The sequence below is a fragment of the Oreochromis niloticus genome, linkage group LG6 (assembly GCF_001858045.2).
Source record: "Oreochromis niloticus isolate F11D_XX linkage group LG6, O_niloticus_UMD_NMBU, whole genome shotgun sequence".
NCBI classification, from domain to species: Eukaryota; Metazoa; Chordata; class Actinopteri; order Cichliformes; family Cichlidae; genus Oreochromis; species Oreochromis niloticus.
Window position 1 is genome coordinate 41,740,309 of NC_031971.2, and position 17,706 is coordinate 41,758,014.

The window sequence follows — 17,706 nt, forward strand, 5'->3', positions numbered from 1 at the left end:
CTTTGTCTTCGGCCAACAGTAGCACAGTTTCAGCCAGCACCGTATTGGCCAACAGCACCGTGGCGCATCTCTGAATGCGCCATGGTGCTGTTGGCAGTGTGCGGCCGCAGCACCCGGCCCACGAGGCGTTGGAAAGTGGCAGGGGCTCCGAACGGAAGTGTGACAAACTGTACAGAGTGGAGAAGGCCGTCTTATCTTTGGACTCTGCAGACCAGGCAGTCTGCCAGTAGCCCTTGGTTAAATCCAGTGTGGTGAAAAAGCGAGCACTCCCAGCAGTCATGTCCCGGTTGCCTGCACCTCCAACACGCCTGCCCCGGCGCTCATGTGGCTCCTGGTGAGTGACGTGTCATGTCTGCACCTACCAGGACATGGGGGGAGAGAGCAGAGGGAATTCTGTCTGTGCCGCGGTGTTGAAGTTCCCCGGAGCCTCCCCCTCAGAGCAGTAACGGATCAGCTCCCGGGGACCATCTGTGGCTGCCCTGCTGCCTCAGCCGCACAGAGAAGAATTCCTCCGCCAAAGTCACAGCGGCATCCAAGCCAGCTGGGTGGTGGCAGCGGACCCACCCTGCAGTTTCTGCTGAAAGCCCGGCGATGAATTGTTCCACCACCACCACCTGCTCCACGATGCAAGCCTCCCCTCCAGTGGCCCCAGGTTGCAGCCACGGCACTGCTGCCTTACTGAGCCACCTACTGTAGGCAAATGGCCCGTCCTCTGGCCCCATCTCAGTGCCGATCTCTCCATCCAAACAATGCAGAGAGTCAACTGCTTTTGTCATACATTCAATACATAATAGTTTGGACAGAAATCGTGATGCGAAGAAACAGTCTTTGCCAAAACAAAATTCAACTTCGACTGAAGTTAAATCTTTACCTGAGAATTTTCAGTGCACAGTGTGGACTTTCCAATCCAGCAGATAGCAGCTTCACTCCTAAATCCTTCAGGTCATTGTTACTCAGGTTCAGCTCTGTCAGACTGGAGACCTGTGAGCTTAGTACCAAAGACAGAGCTTCACAGGTTCTTTCTGACAAATTGCAGTTGCTCAGCCTTGAAATGAATTAACAAAACATTTGTAACATCTTGAGGTATAAAAAAAGAGACCTCCAAAGAGGTTTTACTTGTTCAGATATAAGGATGGTTGATTGCAGGATCAAACAGTTTAATAATGCCACTTTAAATTTCCATGGGAATTTTAGATTCCATTATCTAAAGTTAATAATCTGACCAAAAGATTTAAAACTGTCTATAGTCAAAGTTGATGTTGCTGGTGTTTTAATGTGTTGCCATTGTTTTCACAATTGTCAAATCATGGGTTTTGTTTAGTTTAGCGTTTAGTGAACAGTCCTAGTGTTTTAAGAAATGTTCTAATTCTTGTTATCTATGTACTTACAGAGCTGTTTTCGAGGCTTTGACCACTAGCAAAAGCCTCAGAAGAGCCTCCTCTGAAGCAGAGTACTTCTTCAGGTCAAAAACATGCAGATGTTCTTCTGATGACAGTAAAATGAAGACCAAAGCTGACCACTGAGCTGGGGAAAGTTCATATGTGGAAAGGCTTCCTGAACTTAGATACTGTTGGGTCTCCTCTATTAGAGAACGATCATTTAGTTCATTCAGACAGTGGAGAAGATTGATGCTTCTCTCTGGAGACAGATTCTCACCGAGCTTCTCCTTGATATACTGGATTGTTTTCTGGTTGGTTTTCGACCGACAGTCTGTTTTTTTCAGTAGGCTCTGTAGTTTATCCTGATTGGTCTGCAGAGAAAGACCCAGAAGGAAGCGAAGGAACAAGTCCAGGTGTCCATTTGAACTCTGTAAGGCCCTGTCAATGGAAATTTTGTTGATCTTCTTTGAAGATATTTTACTGAAAAGCAGTCGAAGGTTTTTCAGAGACAGTGGTGGTGAAAGCATCACATTTTTGTTGCTATTTATAAGCGACATCCTCACATAAAGAGCAGCCAGAAACTCCTGAACGCTCAGATGGACGAAGCTAAACATCTTGTCTTTCCCTTTCCTTCCTCGATCTTCTTTGAAGATCTCTGTGAACACTCCTGAACACACCGAGGCTTCACTGAAATCAATGCCGCTCTCTCTCAGATCCTTCTCATAGAAGATCAGGTTGCCCTTTTCCAGCTGCTCAAAGGCCAGTTTTGCTAATGACTTAATGTATTGAATGCTCTTCTCTGGGCCATACTTTTCCTTTGTCCGATCAATCTGAAACACCAGGAATTCTGCATACATCTCAGTCAAAGTCCTGGGCAGCTCTCCTCCCTCTCTGGTTTTCAACACATCTTCCAGAACTGTTGCAGTGATCCAGCAGAAGACTGGGATGTGGCACATGATGTGGAGGCTTCCTGTTGTTTTGATATGGCAGATGAGTTTGTCAGCTTGCTCCTTACCTTTGAATCTCTTCCTGAAGTACTCCTCTTTCTGTTGGTCAGTGAACCCTCTGACCTCTATTGTACTGCTGATAAACTCTCGAGGGATCTGATTGGCTGCTGCAGGCCTTGTGGTTATCCAAATGCGAGCAGAGCGTAGCAGTTTCCCATTGATGAGTTTCCTCAGCAAGACATCTGTTTTAGTTGCCTTTGTTACATCGACAGAGCGAATGTCTTCAGAATGAAGGTCGAGATGAAGGCGGCTCTCATCCAGCCCATCAAACACAAACAGAAGTTTGAATTTACTCTTGTCATAGTTGGTGATTCCTGATGACTGAACATCTGTAAAGATGTAATTCAGAGCGTCCTGTGGGATGCCTACAGTTTCTGGGATGCATTCATGAATGAGCTCTGCCAAACTGAACTTTTCTCCCTTCAGTGGATTCAGCTGACGGAAGGTGAAGGGGAAAATCAGATGCACATCTTGATTGGATCTTTTTTCAGCCCAGTCCAAAACAAACTTGTGAACAAGGAAAGTTTTTCCAATTCCTGCGATTCCATTGGTCATCACTGTTTTGATGGGTCTGTAGTCTCCTGAAGGATGTTTGAACATGTCTGTGGGTCTAATAGGTTTCTCTGGTTCTGCTGGCTTCCATGCCTTTTCAATCTGCCGGACCTCATGCTGTGTGTTGATATGTACATCATACCCAGCTGTGATGTACAGCTCTGTGTAGATATCAGCCAGACGCTGTTTATCTTCTGTCCAACCTTCTTGTGCACACGTGAACTTGTCCTGGAAGTTTGATTGAAGCATCTGCTGGTAAAACATGATGGGGCAAGGCTCTGGTACTGGAACCATCACATCTGTATCAAACAAGTAACAAATTATAAACCTGTGTCTACAAATACCCATGTTAATGTTAGAAACACATGAATTTCAGGATGAAATATTGTCTCAAGATAATGCTTCATGCATTTCTTCAGGAAACATTATAACTTTCATAATTGGAAGTTAATGTTTGACTGAAAACATTTACAGAAATACATTTATAACCGCCTTAGAAGCTCAACTTTAGCCATGAGGAGTCAGTAAAAATAAATTCCACTCTGAATATATAGATGAAAAGTTATTCAAGCAGGTTCGTGGTTTATTTTAAAAAGTGTGAGTGTTACGGTGAGTGGAGTGAGCCACGTGAGGAAAATGAAGGAGGATCCAATTGCAGGCACTCGTGAAGGTGTGAAGGTGGTTTATTGAACACAAAACACAGGTAGAAAAACGGCAAACGGAGATTATACTAAACTAGACTGGGAACAACTAAACTTCTAAATACGAACCAGAACACGAACATGAAGGAGGATGGGCAGAGGCAAATGACGATGGACAGCAGGGAGAACACACAGGTGAGGCACGATAGATACACAGACGGAGCAGCGACTACAATGACAGGAGACACGACTTAAATACACTCAGAGGAACACAGGGAGATAACACACAGGTGGGAACACAGCTGGAAGTAATTAACGAGACAACGGGGGCAAAACTGAATACGTTCACATCAGACACGGACTTAATAATAAATCAATAAATCAACAAAACAGGAAACAAGAAATCACCACACAAAGACGCAGACTAGACACAGAACTAAACCCACACAAAACATGAGAACATAAAACCTGAGAACAAAACCCTAAACCAGAATCACTGAAAAATAGATAAATAATAATAATAATAATAATAATAATAATAATAATAATAATGATGATGATGATGATGATAATAACAATAATAATAATAATAATAATCAACAAAGCACCAGAGAACAAAACAATCATTCAAAAATAAACCAAAACATAGGAACTAAAAATGCTGGGTCAAACCAACCCAGAACCGTAACAGTGAGCAGGCTAGACAGTCACCTAGTCTTCAGAACCAGCTTGAAAGGATGACTGCCAAAAGCTGCTGACAGTGTTGTGTTGTCAGTCTTCCCGTACAGGAATAATTCATGATTCACTAAGGACTAGATATTACAATCCCTGATAATGCATTGCTTCAAACGGAGACCAAAGACCATTGATCAGTGGTCCTTGATCAGTAGTTGTTGATCAGTGGTCATGAGAATTTGCATAATCATGATGAAGGAACTGACCTCCCAGCCCATTGTTCCTTCAGTGGGCTGGTTTCAGTCATTATGCAAATGTGCTGTTTATAAGACTGGGGAAACCTGCAGTCAGCTGAGACTGAAGAAGTCACCTGGATGAGTGACGAAACATTTCTCCCACTGAAAATGTCCAGATGAACAGAATCAACCTTTGGAGATGTGGTTTTGGTGGTTTCATTGAGCAATAACCTTCAGCTTGTACTGGGGTGGTTTCTGAGTGTGAAGCATCTCAAATGAAGTCAGAGGCCATGGTTCTCAACCAGGAAGGTGGTATCTGTAAGGCCAGATATCACTGAGTGATCCGGCATGTGCTAGCATCTTGCACCATTGCTGTTTTGTGCTGGATTGTCTCGGGGGCAACCTGGGGTCTTGCCTGGTGTGATAGACCCCAGCCTCTATAGATCTTGTGCTCAGAGCTTGTTCCAAAGCTTGTTCCGTCCAGCTTTGTCCAGGTGCTGGTAGGATTTCTGGATGTCAGCCACCTCCTTTATCTGCCGGTGGTACTATTGAACCCCGATCCTTTTGTCCCCATGATAGAACAGAGAAAACCGACTCATAGTGTGTTAAAACATTTATATTTCTTTTTATTCAATCATCTTCTGGAAGAGAGAGACTCCTGCACAGCTCAAACGCCAGTTGCAAGAGCTCTAACATACCATTCAGGGGCCTGTCCTTCCATGATGGTTCCTCCTCTTTTTTGGGTTTCTGCTGCCTGAGGTCTTCACTGATCACACGGTCAGTTGGGGCCATCTTCCTGATGTAATCGTGGATCTTTGTAGTCTCATCCTGGACTGTGTTACTGACATTCATCAGTCCCCGGCCTCCTTCCTTCCACTTAGCGTACAGCCTCAGGTTGCTGGACTTCGGGTGAAACCCTCCATGCATGGTCAGGAGCTTCATTGTCTGTATGTCAGTGGCTTCTATCTCCTCCTTTGGCCAACTTATTATCACAGCAGGGTACCTGATCACGGGCAGGGCGTAGGTGTTGATAGCCCGGATCTTGTTGTTACCATTCAGCTGAGTCCTCAGGACTTGCCTGACCCTCTGCAGGTACTTGGTGGTTGCAGCTTTTCTAGCAGCATACGCCACACCCATACATCATTGAGTTTGTGGTGACAGCTGTTTGGGTCATAGGCCTTCTTGTAACCAATCCAGGCAGTGCACAGGTTGGTCAGCCTAGTCTTGCAGTCTCGGGCAGCTGCTCAGTCTACCAGTAGCTGGTGTTTTGCTCCTCTGCTATTCTTGCCAATCCCCTTCTGTGCCCCACTCATGTATTGAGCTATATGCCTGTTCACCTTAGCTGCTATGATGCCTGAAAGGATCTTCCATGTGGTACTGTTGGGGAGTAACGGAACACATGTACCGACGTTACGTATTTAAAATACAAAATATGAGTAACTGTATTCTGTTACAGTTATCATTTAAAACGGTGATATTCAGAATACAGTTACTTTGTTGAAATAAATAAATTACACGGTGGTCTTTTCCTGTTTCATATGTTAGGCTATGCCCTCTCTATTTTTGGTAATTCCACGCCGGTGGAAACCCAAACAAAACACGCATTAAGAGGCTCTAATGCCTGGGTCTCAATCTCGCAGCCCATGTCACCTCTACCTACGGCCCGCATAATGACGTGAAGAAATATTTTTTAAAATTATTATTCAAAAAATTATTTAGAGTGTTACAGGCATAGCCCTAAAGAATGTAGCCTCATGGGCAGTGTAGCCCAGCTGTAAGTAAGCTATTAAGACTCAACTGTACACTGTGTTCGTGTTTTCCTCCCAAACAATAAGCTCCGTTGGAGCAGCCTTTCAACGCCTCTCTCTGTCTCTCGCTAGCAAAGTTGACCCAGACAACAAAGTAAAGCTAGTTTTCGGCTACCAGCCCGACATGAACCCGACGTATTAGCCAGAGGTCCTTTTACTACGGTTTGGAGACGCGGACCTGTTTTATATACGCGTGGAATAGTTTTCTATACGAGATCGCTGCAAAAAGTGCAGCCTTACCTAATGTCCACCTACTGTTACTCATTTATATTAAGATTTAATAATCTAGTTGGTGTTGGTATGGAGAGTAACCTTCAGTAATAGTAATAAATCACACAGCAATAGGACATTCATGTAGTTGTTAAAAGCTTGATAATATATTAAGTAATTCAAAGTATTCCGTTACGTTACTCTCATTGAGTAACATAACATTACAAAATACATTTTGGGGCACGTATTCTGTAATCTAGTGGAATACATTTGAAAAGTAACCTTCCCAACACTGGGTACTGAGGCAGGTTATTGGCCGGTAGTTGGATGGGACCGGTCCCTTCTCGGGGTCTTTGGGGATCAGGACTGTCCCACCTTCAGTTAACCATTCCGGGTGTCTCTCATTGACTAGCAGCTTGTTCATTTGTGCTGCCAGGTGCTCGCGGAGTGTAGTCAGCTTTGTCAGCCAGTAGGCGTGAACCATGTTGGAGCCTGGTGCCGCCCAACTCTCCATACTGGAGACCCTTTCTTGGATGTCTCCCACTGTGATGGTTACTGGTCCCTGTTCAGGGAGGTTACTGTGGTCTGCTCTTAAATCCACTAGCCACTGACCATTGCCGGTATGGGTTTGCTTCCTTCTCCTATATGCTCTTCCAGTATTGCTCCATTTGCTCCAAAAAACTCTCTAACGTATTATTAAAGGCTCTGCAAATATAAAGCTAAATCTTCCTTAATGTCATTAGTAACACTCTGTTGTTTCTCTAGTATGACTGCAGATGTGGGGTGAAGATACTGTTCCTTCTAGTTTGAGTGTGGGCAGACCTTCTGTATTCCTGGGATTTCTTACATAAAAGAGATGTACTTTTATCTTCAGTCTGAGGAAGATGAGCTTGAGATGATGAAAGTCCTGTTCTCCTTCTCTCTATGTGGAAGGGCGTCTCGAGTTTATTTTGATTTTCTTAGGTTAGATTTCAATAATGTTAAGTTCTTGTGCTATTATTTAGTTTTTAGTCTAGGTTATGTTTCCATGTTTTTGAGTCTTTTCCCGTCTTCTGTGTTAGTCCGTCTTCTCCTCATTATCCTCATGTGTTTCTCCCTGCATTCTGTGTTTCCCCAGTCTGTCATGTAGTTCTTATCTGAGTGTTTCATGTTGTCAAGCTTATGTTATCATGTCTACATCTCTCCATGTTTCCTGTTTTTTTTTGGTTTTTTTTGAAAGTCTTGCATTTCCATGTTCAGTGTGTTTAGGTTCATTTGTTGTCAGCTGTGTCTCCCACTGTTCAGTGTCCGGTCGTCTCTTTGTCTTGTATCACAGCTCTTCAGGTTTCAGGTTGTTTTCAGGCTTCTGCTCAGGTGCATGTTCATTTTCACGTGGTTCACGTCATAGTTCCACATGCACCTTTTCAGATTCAAAGCAATGTTCATGCTTCCTCGTCATAGTTGATCTTAGTTTATTCCCAGTTTAGGTTTTTTCCCCAGCTCGCTTTGCCTACTTTTATATTCATGTATTTTCAGCCAAATAAAGAGCTCGCCTTTGTTTGAGTTTACGCTGCCGTGTCTGTTTTTGGGATCGCTCCGCAAACACACTGGCTACACAGCAGTGAGACACAGCTTCGCTAATGTACACTGACTGACAGACGAACAGAATATGAACATTACACCAATATTACCTGTAGCCTCTCAAACTTTGTCAGACTGCAATGACTTCCTGTTTATGTCTTCCTGTGACTCACCTTCTGCTCTGGACCTGCTGGCAGACAAACTGAGCAGCAGGTCATTCCTACTGATCCGCTCTAAAACCTTTCTGGTCACCTTCACAGCTCCAGGAAGTCTGTAGGTCTGCACCATCAGGTCCACAGTGTCCCACCTGTTTGTCATCTCTAGTCTGCTTTTCTTGATGGTTGGGAGGCCTTGAATGATGTTGGCCTGCTGTAGGAACCACTTGAATTTTTTGAACTCCCCATCTCCCAAATCATCTAAGGTGTTTAAGAGGTCCTCTGGTGTCATCACAGCTCCCTGAAGAATAGAACAGAAAATTTTCTGCTGAAAAGTAGAGATCAAAGAGGTACAACACAAATGTTACAGCAAAGGGAAGCCAGGACGTCAGATCGAGGGCAGATATCATCATCCCCACCCTCCTAGATTGGGTACCAAGCCCCAAGAGCAACTGGTGCATTGAAGGCATTGAACGTGAGAGCAGCTGACCTGAGAGATTGCCAAGACTATGTGAAGTACCCTCTGGTATACTAGAAGATTACATCATCACAGACAATCCCTACTGTGACCATCACCAAAACCAACCAGCTGATCTACATCATAGTAGCAGTGATCACCAAGAGGCTTGGCTAAAAGATGAACAGCAGTACCCTCCATAGAGAAGGAAACTAGAAGTCAAGATGAAGGCAGCATGGAGGGAAGTTAGCCAACTATCTGAGCTTCAGAAAGGTCTGATGAAGAAAGAGATGCCTAAGAAGCAGTGTTGGGGAGTAACAGAATACATGTACTGGCCTTACGTATTAAAATACAAAATATGAGTACCTGTATTCCATTACAGTTACCGTTTAAAAAGGTGATATTCAGAATACAGTTACTTTGTTGAAATAAAGGGATTACACGGCGGTCATTTCCTGTTTCACATGTTAGGCTCTCAATCTCACGGCCCATGTCACCTCTACTGGCGGCCCGCATAATGACGTGCAGAAATATTTTTTTTAATTATTATTCAAAAAATGATTTAATATGAAGGCAATAGTCAGAGTGTTACAGGCAAAGCCCTAAAAAATGTAGCCTCATGGGCAGTGTAGTCCGTGCTGCAGGGAGAATGGACTGCCATACCCGTGATGTGTCTGTGAGCGAGGGAGGGAGAGAAAGGAAAAGTACGAGTTGTCACCGAGCAGAAAGATGGAAGCATGTAAATATAATAATAACCACTGCAGCCAAAAACAGTGCCTGACGAGCCCAGCTGTAAGTAAGCTATTAAGACTCGACTGTACACTGTGTTCGTGTTTTCCTCCGAAACAATAAGTTCCTTTGGAGCAGCCTTTCAACGCCTCTCTCTGTCTCTGGCAAGCAAAGTTGACCCAGACAACAAAGTAAAGCTAGTTTTCGGCTACCAGCCCGACATGAACCCACCGTATTAGCCAGAGGTCCCTTTACTACGGTTTGGAGACGCGGACCTGTTTGATATACGCGCGGAATAGTTTTCTATACGAGATCGCTGCAAAAAGTGCAGCCTTACCTAATGTCCACCTACTGTTACTCATTTATATTAAGATTTAAACATCTAGTTGGTATTGGTATGGTGAGTAACCTTCAGTAATAGTAATAAATCACACAGCAATAGGACATTCATGTAGTTGTTAAAAGCTTGATAATATATTAAGTAATTCAAAGTATTCAGAATACGTTACTCTCATTGAGTAACATAACATTACAAAATACATTACAAAACGTTACATTTTGGGGCATTTAATCTGTAATCTGTAGTGGAATACATTTTAAAAGTAACCTTCCCAACACTGCTAAGAAGTATGTGGCAGGGATGTGGTCTCTGGCCTGCTGCAGTGGATGGGTGGTGCAGCGAGCTCTCGGGCGCAGAGGGGACATGTGTGTGTGCTGAGACTAATGACTCTCTCATTATATATAGTGACGGCAGAGACTGATGGAAAAGTGTGTGCAGTGGAGGAAGCTGCGAGAGGAGCTGACTCCTGGCTCGAGTTGTGCCTTAACCTGAACGAACTGGTGAACAAAAATAAAGAAACCCAAAACACGTCAGTACACTGTGTGGGTCCGATCATACAAAGTACAACAAGCTGCTCATACCTCAAGCCTTAGAAACTGCCAAGCAAAGACTCACAGTCTTGGCCAGCAGCTTAAAGAGGTATGCAAGAGAGACAGAAGCTAGGAGAAAAACAAACAACTGAACCTTCCAAGGTGTACTCTCAGTAGCAACAATATGAGAAGAGTACCACCGATGCTGTAGCCATACTGAAAGAGCATACAGAAGAAGCATGCAACACATAACAACAATGTTCAGTGGCTAGTGAATCTGAGACCACAGCAACCTCCCTGAACAGGATCCAGTAACCAGCTCTTCATTCTCGGATGTCTCACACTGTGATGGACAGCACCTTTTAAAATCCTTGGTGTGTCACTGAGTTTCAGTTCGTGCTTTAATTTTTCTTGTGTTTAGTTCGCTCAGCGTTCACCTGTCTCACCTTTCAGAGTTCTGTCTCTGAATTCAGGTTTAAGTTCATTTGAATGGAAAACTGCATTTCCTGCTGTATCCTGAGAGTTGTTATCTGTGTATAAATGTTCTGGTCCATAAATCAACTCACATTCTGCATACATACGTTCAGCATAATCTGACAGTTTAGTGAAAACCTGATATGATGACAGCGCTAACTCACAGAAAGAGCTGAGACAGCAGAGCACAAAAAGGTCTACAGCAGATGTTCGACTCTCTTCTGTCTGCTGGTTAAGAAGAACAGCAAAGGTGAAAACTTTGAGGTCAAATGTGAACCAGCTGAGATGATACCAGACAAACACACCTGAACTGATATTTACCTTTGTAAGCAGCAGCAGCTCCCTCCCCGAAGCCTTCACTGATCCTTCTGCATACAGAGAGATTTGAATCTGTCCACTCTTCAGGACAAAGAGCTGAAAAAAGAAGAGGAAAGATCATCACATCTTTTTCGCAACCAAACAGGAAGTGCATCATTTCCTTGTGTGAACACAGCTGATTCACGATATGTAGCACACGCTGTCTGAGCAGCTTCACACAAAAAATAGATGAACTGACCCTTTAAACCTCAGCCACACAACCTGAGAGTTAACCAGCTGTAGTTTAAAGATGGACACGGCCTGTCCCTGCTGTCACTTGGTGAGAGGTACCGTGGACAGGCTGCGAACCACACAGAGTGGACAGTGAAGCTCCTGGATAACACGAACCCTGTGTTATTCTCTGACATGCAGCCTTCTGCATTAGCATAAACGTGTCTGTCACTGAGCCGCGTCGTGAACACGGAGGTGAAGGTGGGGGCGAATATGGAAGATACTGACATGAAGTGAAAAACCTGTGGTTTGGGTCAAAAAGTTTCCAGCAGCTTCACAAGAAACAGGAAATCATAAAAACTTTAACATCCTTTCACAGTGACGCACATCTCCAAAATGCTGTTTTACTGCTCGGTCTTTAACTCTGACAACGGGTTTCCTGCTACATCGTATCGAATCTGATCTGATCTGATCTAATCAAACTACACGGACATCAGTTAAAACACTGAGTTGCAATACAGACATATTCACCAATAACCCAACATTTATTACCATACAAGAGGTATTTATTTTTAGAGTCATAAATATCTGTAGAGTCCGACTTCAATTCAATTCAATTCAATTTTATTTATATAGCGCCAAATCACAACAACAGTCGCCTCAAGGTGCTTTATATTGTACAGTAGATCGCACAATAATACATACAGAGAAAAACCCAACAATCATATGACCCCTATGAGCAGCACTTTGGCGACAGTGGGAAGGAAAAACTCCCTTTTAACAGGAAGAAACCTCCGGCAGAACCAGGCTCAGGGAGGGGCGGGTCCATCTGCTGTGATTGGTTGGGGTGAGAGAAGGAAGACAGGATAAAGACATGCTGTGGAAGAGAGACAGAGATTAATAACAGATATGATTCGATGCAGAGAGGTCTATTAACACATAGTGAGTGAGAAAGGTGACTGGAAAGGAAAAACTCAATGCATCATGGGAATCCCCGGCAGCCTACGTCTATTGCAGCATAACTAAGGGAGGATTCAGGGTCACCTGGTCCAGCCCTAACTATATGCTTTAGCAAAAAGGAACGTTTGAAGCCTAATCTTGAAAGTAGAGATAGTGTCTGTCTCCTGAATCCAAACTGGAAGCTGGTTCCACAGAAGAGGGGCCTGAAAACTGAAGGCTCTGCCTCCCATTCTACTTTTAAATACTCTAGGAACAACAAGTAGGCCTGCAGAGCGAGAGCGAAGTGCTCTAATAGGGTGATATGGTACTACAAGGTCATTAAGATAAGATGGGGCCTGATTATTTAAGACCTTGTATGTGAGGAGCAGGATTTTGGATTCAATTCTAGATTTAACAGGAAGCCAATGAAGGGAAGCCAAAACAGGAGAAATCTGCTCTCTCTTTCTAGTCCCTGTCAGTACTCTTGCTGCAGCATTTTGGATCAGCTGAAGACTTTTCAGGGAGTTTTTAGGACATCCTGATAATAATGAATTACAGTAGTCCAGCCTGGAAGTAATAAATGCATGAACTAGTTTTTCAGCGTCACTCTGAGACAGGATATTTCTAATTTTAGAGATGTTGCACAAATGGAAGAAAGCAGTCTTACATATTTGTTTAATATGTGCATTGAAGGACATGTCCTGGTCAAAAATGACTCCAAGGTTCCTCACAGTGTTACTGGAGGCCAAGGTAATGCCATCCAGAGTAAGAATCTGCTTAGATACCATATTTCTAAGATTTTCAGGGCCGAGTACAATAACCTCAGTTTGATCTGAATTAAGAAGCAGAAAGTTAGCGGCCATCCAGGTCTTTATGTCTTTAAGACATTCCTGCAGTTTAATTAATTGGTCTGTGTTACCTGGCTTCATGGACAGATAGAGCTGCGTGTCATCTGCATAGCAGTGAAAATTTATGCTATGTCTTCTAATGATGCTGCCTAAGGGAAGCATGTATAATGTAAATAGAATTGGTCCTAGCACTGAACCCTGTGGAACACCATAATTGACCTTAGTGTCTGAAGAGGACTCTCCATTTACATGCACAAATTGGAGTCTATTAGATAGATATGATACAAACCACTGCAGTGCAGTACCTGTAATACCTACAGCATGTTCTAATCGCTCTAACAGGATATTATGATCAACAGTATCAAACGCTGCACTGAGGTCTAGCAGGACAAGCACAGAGATGAGTCCACTGTCAGAGGCCATAAGAAGATCATTTGTAACCTTCACTAAAGCTGTTTCTGTGCTGTGATGAGCTCTGAAACCTGACTGAAACTCTTCAAATAAGCCATTCCTCTGCAGATGATCTGTTAGCTGTTTGACAACTACTCTTTCAAGGATGTTTGATATGAAAGGAAGGTTGGAGATTGGCCTATAATTAGCTAAGACAGCTGGGTCTAGAGATGCTTTTTAAGTAAAGGTTTAACTACAGCCAGCTTGAAGGCCTGTGGTACATAGTCGATTATTAGAGATAGGTTGATCATATTTAAGATTGAAGCATTAATTAATGGCAGGACTTCTTTGAGCAGTTTTGTAGGAATGGGGTCTAAAAGACACGTTGATGGTTTGGAGGAAGTAATTATTGAAGTTAACTCAGAAAGATCAATTGGAGAAAAAGAGTCTAACTTAACATCGATGGTACTAAAAGTAGCTGTAGATAATATTACATCTGTGGGATGATTATTGGTAATTTTTTCTCTAATGATAAAAATTTTATTTGTGAAGAAGTTCATGAAGTCATTACTAGTTAACGTTAAAGGGATGGTTGGCTCAGTAGAGCTCTGACTGTTTGTCAGCCTGGCTACAGTGCTGAAGAGAAACCTGGGGTTGTTCTTATTTTCTTCAATCAGTGATGAATAGTAAGATGTTCTGGCTTTGCGGAGGGCTTTCTTATAAAGCAGCAAACTATTTCTCCAGGCTAAATGATGATCCTCTAAATTTGTGACACACCATTTCCTCTCCAGCTTACGAGTTATCTGCTTTAGGCTACGTGTTTGAGAATTATACCACGGAGTCAGGGACTTTGGATTTGAGGCCTTAGTTTTCACAGGAGCTACAGTATCCAGAGTCGTACGTAGTGAGGAGGTAAAATTATTAACAAGATAATCGACCTCTGTTGGAGTAGCGTTCAGATAGCTGCTCTGCTCTATGTTGGTACAGGGCATTGAAGATGATAACAGTGGGTGGATTATATTCTTAAACTTAGTTACAGCACTTTCAGAAAGACATCTACTGTGATAAAGTCTACTCTCCACTGCTGTGTAATCAATTATTGTAAATGTAAATGTTATCAGGAAATGATCAGACAGCAGAGGGTTTTCAGGAAACACTGTTAAATGTTCAGTTTCTATGCCATATGTTAAAACAAGATCTAGAGTGTGATTAAAGTGGTGGGTGGGTTCTTTTACATTTTGAGAGAAGCCAATTGAGTCTAATAACAGATTAAATGCCATGTTGAGGCTGTCATTTTTAGCATCTACATGGATGTTAAAATCACCCACAATAATTATTTTATCTGAGCTGAGCACTAAATCAGATAAAAAGTCTGAGAAATCAGAGAGAAACTCTGTGTAAGGCCCAGGTGGACGATAGATGATAACAAGTAAGACTGGTTTCTGAGTTTTACAGCTGGGGTGGACGAGGCTAAGCATCAGGCTTTCAAATGAATTAAAAGTCTGTCTGGGTCTTTGGTTGATAAATAGGCTGGTGTGAAAAATTGCTGCCACACCGCCCCCTCGGCCTGTGCTTCGAGGTTTCTGGTAGTTAGAATGACTCGGGGGTGTTGATTCATTTAAACTAACATAATCATCCTGCTGCAACCAGGTTTCTGTAAGGCAGAGTAAATCGATTTGTTGATCAATTATTAAGTCATGTACTAACAGAGACTTGGAGGAGAGAGACCTAATATTTAATAATCCACATTTCACTGTTTTACTCTTTGGTTCAGATGTGGATACTGTATTGTTCTTTCTTTGGGATTTTTTATGTTTAAGTTGTTTGTTGCTGGTTTTTAGTTTGTTTTTTGTCTGTTTGGGAGCTGACACAGTCTCAATGGAGATGGGTTTTTGGGGGGGTAGCAGGAGGAGAGAAGCTGCAGAGAGGCGTGTAAGACTGCAACTCTGCTTCCTGGTCCCAACTCTGGATAGTCATATTTTGGGGGTTTAATAAATTGGTCCATATTTCTAGAAATGAGAGCTGCTCCATCCAAAGTGGGATGGATGCCGTCTCTCCTAACAAGACCAGGTGTCCTCCAGAAGGTTTGCCAATTATCTATGAAGCCCACATCGTTTGTGGGACACCACTCAGACAGCCAGCAATTTAAGGAGAACATGCAGCTAAAACATGTCACTCCTGGTCTGATTGGGGAGGGGACCAGAGAAAACTACAGAGTCCCACATTGTCAGTGAGCGCTCGCCTGGATTTTCCTGTTGGAAACTAAAATATCCAATTATTCCAGCGACTTGTTAACACTAATGAGACCTCCTGTGGGCGAACTGGTTTCCACAGCATTGTCAGCATCAGTGATCTCAGCCCACAAACCAGCAGCTTAACGTGCTGCAGACACAGTTTTGATCCAAGTATGAAAGACAGTCGTGTTTAAATGATGTGAGTTTGTCCTGTTACTTCTGAGCCTCTGAAAATCGAGACTGTGTACTAAAAACGTCTGTGATTACTAAACAGTTCAAGTCTCCACTTCGGTCACACCTGCACTGATTTCAGCTCCATCCATGTTCATCGTGTTCACTGCTAGAACCAAATCATGGAGCTCAGTGTTTCGGAAGCGAAGGGAGTCAAATCACAACATGCGCAGGATGTTTTATTAGAAAGAAATGGAGAAACTCGGGGTTAGGGTTAGGAGGTCGAGCGTCATCTCATTTTAATGAGTCCAAAACTCAGCCTTTCCCGTGTCAGCTCCACGTGTGTCCCCTCCACCTGTGTCCCCTCCACCAGTGTCCCCTCAACCTGTGTCCCCTCCACCTGTGTCCCCTCAACCAGTGTCCCCTCCACGTGTGTCCCGTCCACCCGTGTCCCCTCCACCTGTGTCCCCTCCACCCGTGTCCCCTGCAACAGTGTCCCCTAAACCAGTGTCCCGTCCACCTGTGTCCCCTCCACCAGTGTCCCCTCCACCTGTGTCCCCTCCACCTGTGTCCCCTCAACGAGTGTCCCCTCCACCCGTGTCCCGTCCACCCGTGTCCCGTCCACCCGTGTCCCCTCCACCCGTGTCCCCTGCACCCGTGTCCCCTCCACCAGTTTCCCCTCAACCAGTGTCCCCTCCACGTGTGTCCCCTCCACCCGCGTCCCGTCCACCCGTGTCCCCGCCACCCGTGTCCCCTCCACCTGTGTCCCCTCCACCCGTGTCCCCTGCACCAGTGTCCCCTAAACCAGTGTCCCCTCCACCAGTGTCCCCTCCACCCGTGTCCCCTCCACCCGTGTCCCCTCCACCAGTGTCCCCTCCACCAGTGTCCCCTCCACCTGTGTCCCCTCCACCCGTGTCCCCTCCACCCGTGTCCCCTCCACCAGTGTCCCCTCCACCTGTGTCCCCTCCACCCGTGTCCCCTGCACCTGTGTCCCCTCCACCAGTGTCTCCCTCAGTGTGTCTGTGTTATGAACACCTTCCTCTGTAGCTTTTTTATCATGCTTGAAGCGCTTTGTGTCTTTTTTGGCTTTATTTGGAGTTTCTTGGATATTGTTAATTATCCAGTCCTTCTAGGTCCTCGAGTGTGCCACACAGTGAACAACACAGTCACCACACACTTATAATAAAGCTCAACATTTGCTCCACAAATAGTTTATATTTGGAACATCTGTATCATTCTTTACAATATCAAATCGCTCTTCTTTGAAAACTGGTTGATGGTATTCTTCTTGTAAGTCAGCTATTCAATAACACAGGCTCATTGTATAATTAATCAGCGTCCCTTCCAGGTGTAACATCCCAGTATCCCCACACTTGTCCATGCCCCTCCCTGTCCTGACAGAGTCTCCTTAAAGCTTCCTTCAAAAACAGAAGACCGATACAGAAACATTTACGTTTGCTCAGGTTTTATGAAACATATCGTTAGTTTGATTGATTGATTGATTGATTTTATTGATTAGCATTTAAATATCTCAGTGAATACAGAATACAAAATAAAGATTACCACAAAGCAAAAAATCATGAGACAAGGCTAATCAAAGGTATTGGCTGAAGCATTTGCTTATTATGCCAACCCTTTTAACAAAAAATCTTTTGCATTCAGCTCCTGTACACAGGGCTCGAAGCAAAGAATAAAACAAAGCAAAGCAAAAACAAACAAACAAACAAACAAAAAAACTTTCCACCTTAGATAACTACATCAAAGCAAAACAATCAAGAGTTTCAGAATTATTATTTTTGCTCTTTTCATTCTTGATTAATATATTTTTCTAATACTCTATTTT

General features: G+C 43.7%; 2 protein-coding genes across 2 annotated transcripts in view; one reads left to right on the top strand and one right to left on the bottom strand.

The window, feature by feature from the left end:
• Nucleotides 1-11,184, bottom strand: part of LOC102077504 (NACHT, LRR and PYD domains-containing protein 3) — a 42,128-nt gene extending 30,944 nt beyond the window's left edge. Inside the window, exons 1-4 of the mRNA XM_025908434.1 lie at nt 11,075-11,184; nt 8,242-8,524; nt 1,389-3,237; nt 872-1,045 (exon numbers count right to left, since the gene is read on the bottom strand). Of these exons, the coding sequence (XP_025764219.1) occupies nt 872-1,045; nt 1,389-3,237; nt 8,242-8,515 (2,297 nt within the window). The 5' untranslated portion in view covers nt 8,516-8,524; nt 11,075-11,184. The remainder of the gene's footprint in view (nt 1-871; nt 1,046-1,388; nt 3,238-8,241; nt 8,525-11,074) is intronic.
• Nucleotides 11,185-11,360: 176 nt separating this feature from the next.
• On the top strand, nt 11,361-16,910 carry LOC102082302 (repetitive proline-rich cell wall protein 2-like). Its single transcript, XM_013264902.1, has 3 exons — nt 11,361-11,397; nt 11,483-11,542; nt 16,237-16,910. The coding sequence occupies exons 1-3, from the start codon at nt 11,361-11,363 to the stop codon at nt 16,908-16,910; spliced, it is 771 nt and encodes a 256-aa protein (XP_013120356.1).
• Nucleotides 16,911-17,706: the final 796 nt, after the last annotated feature.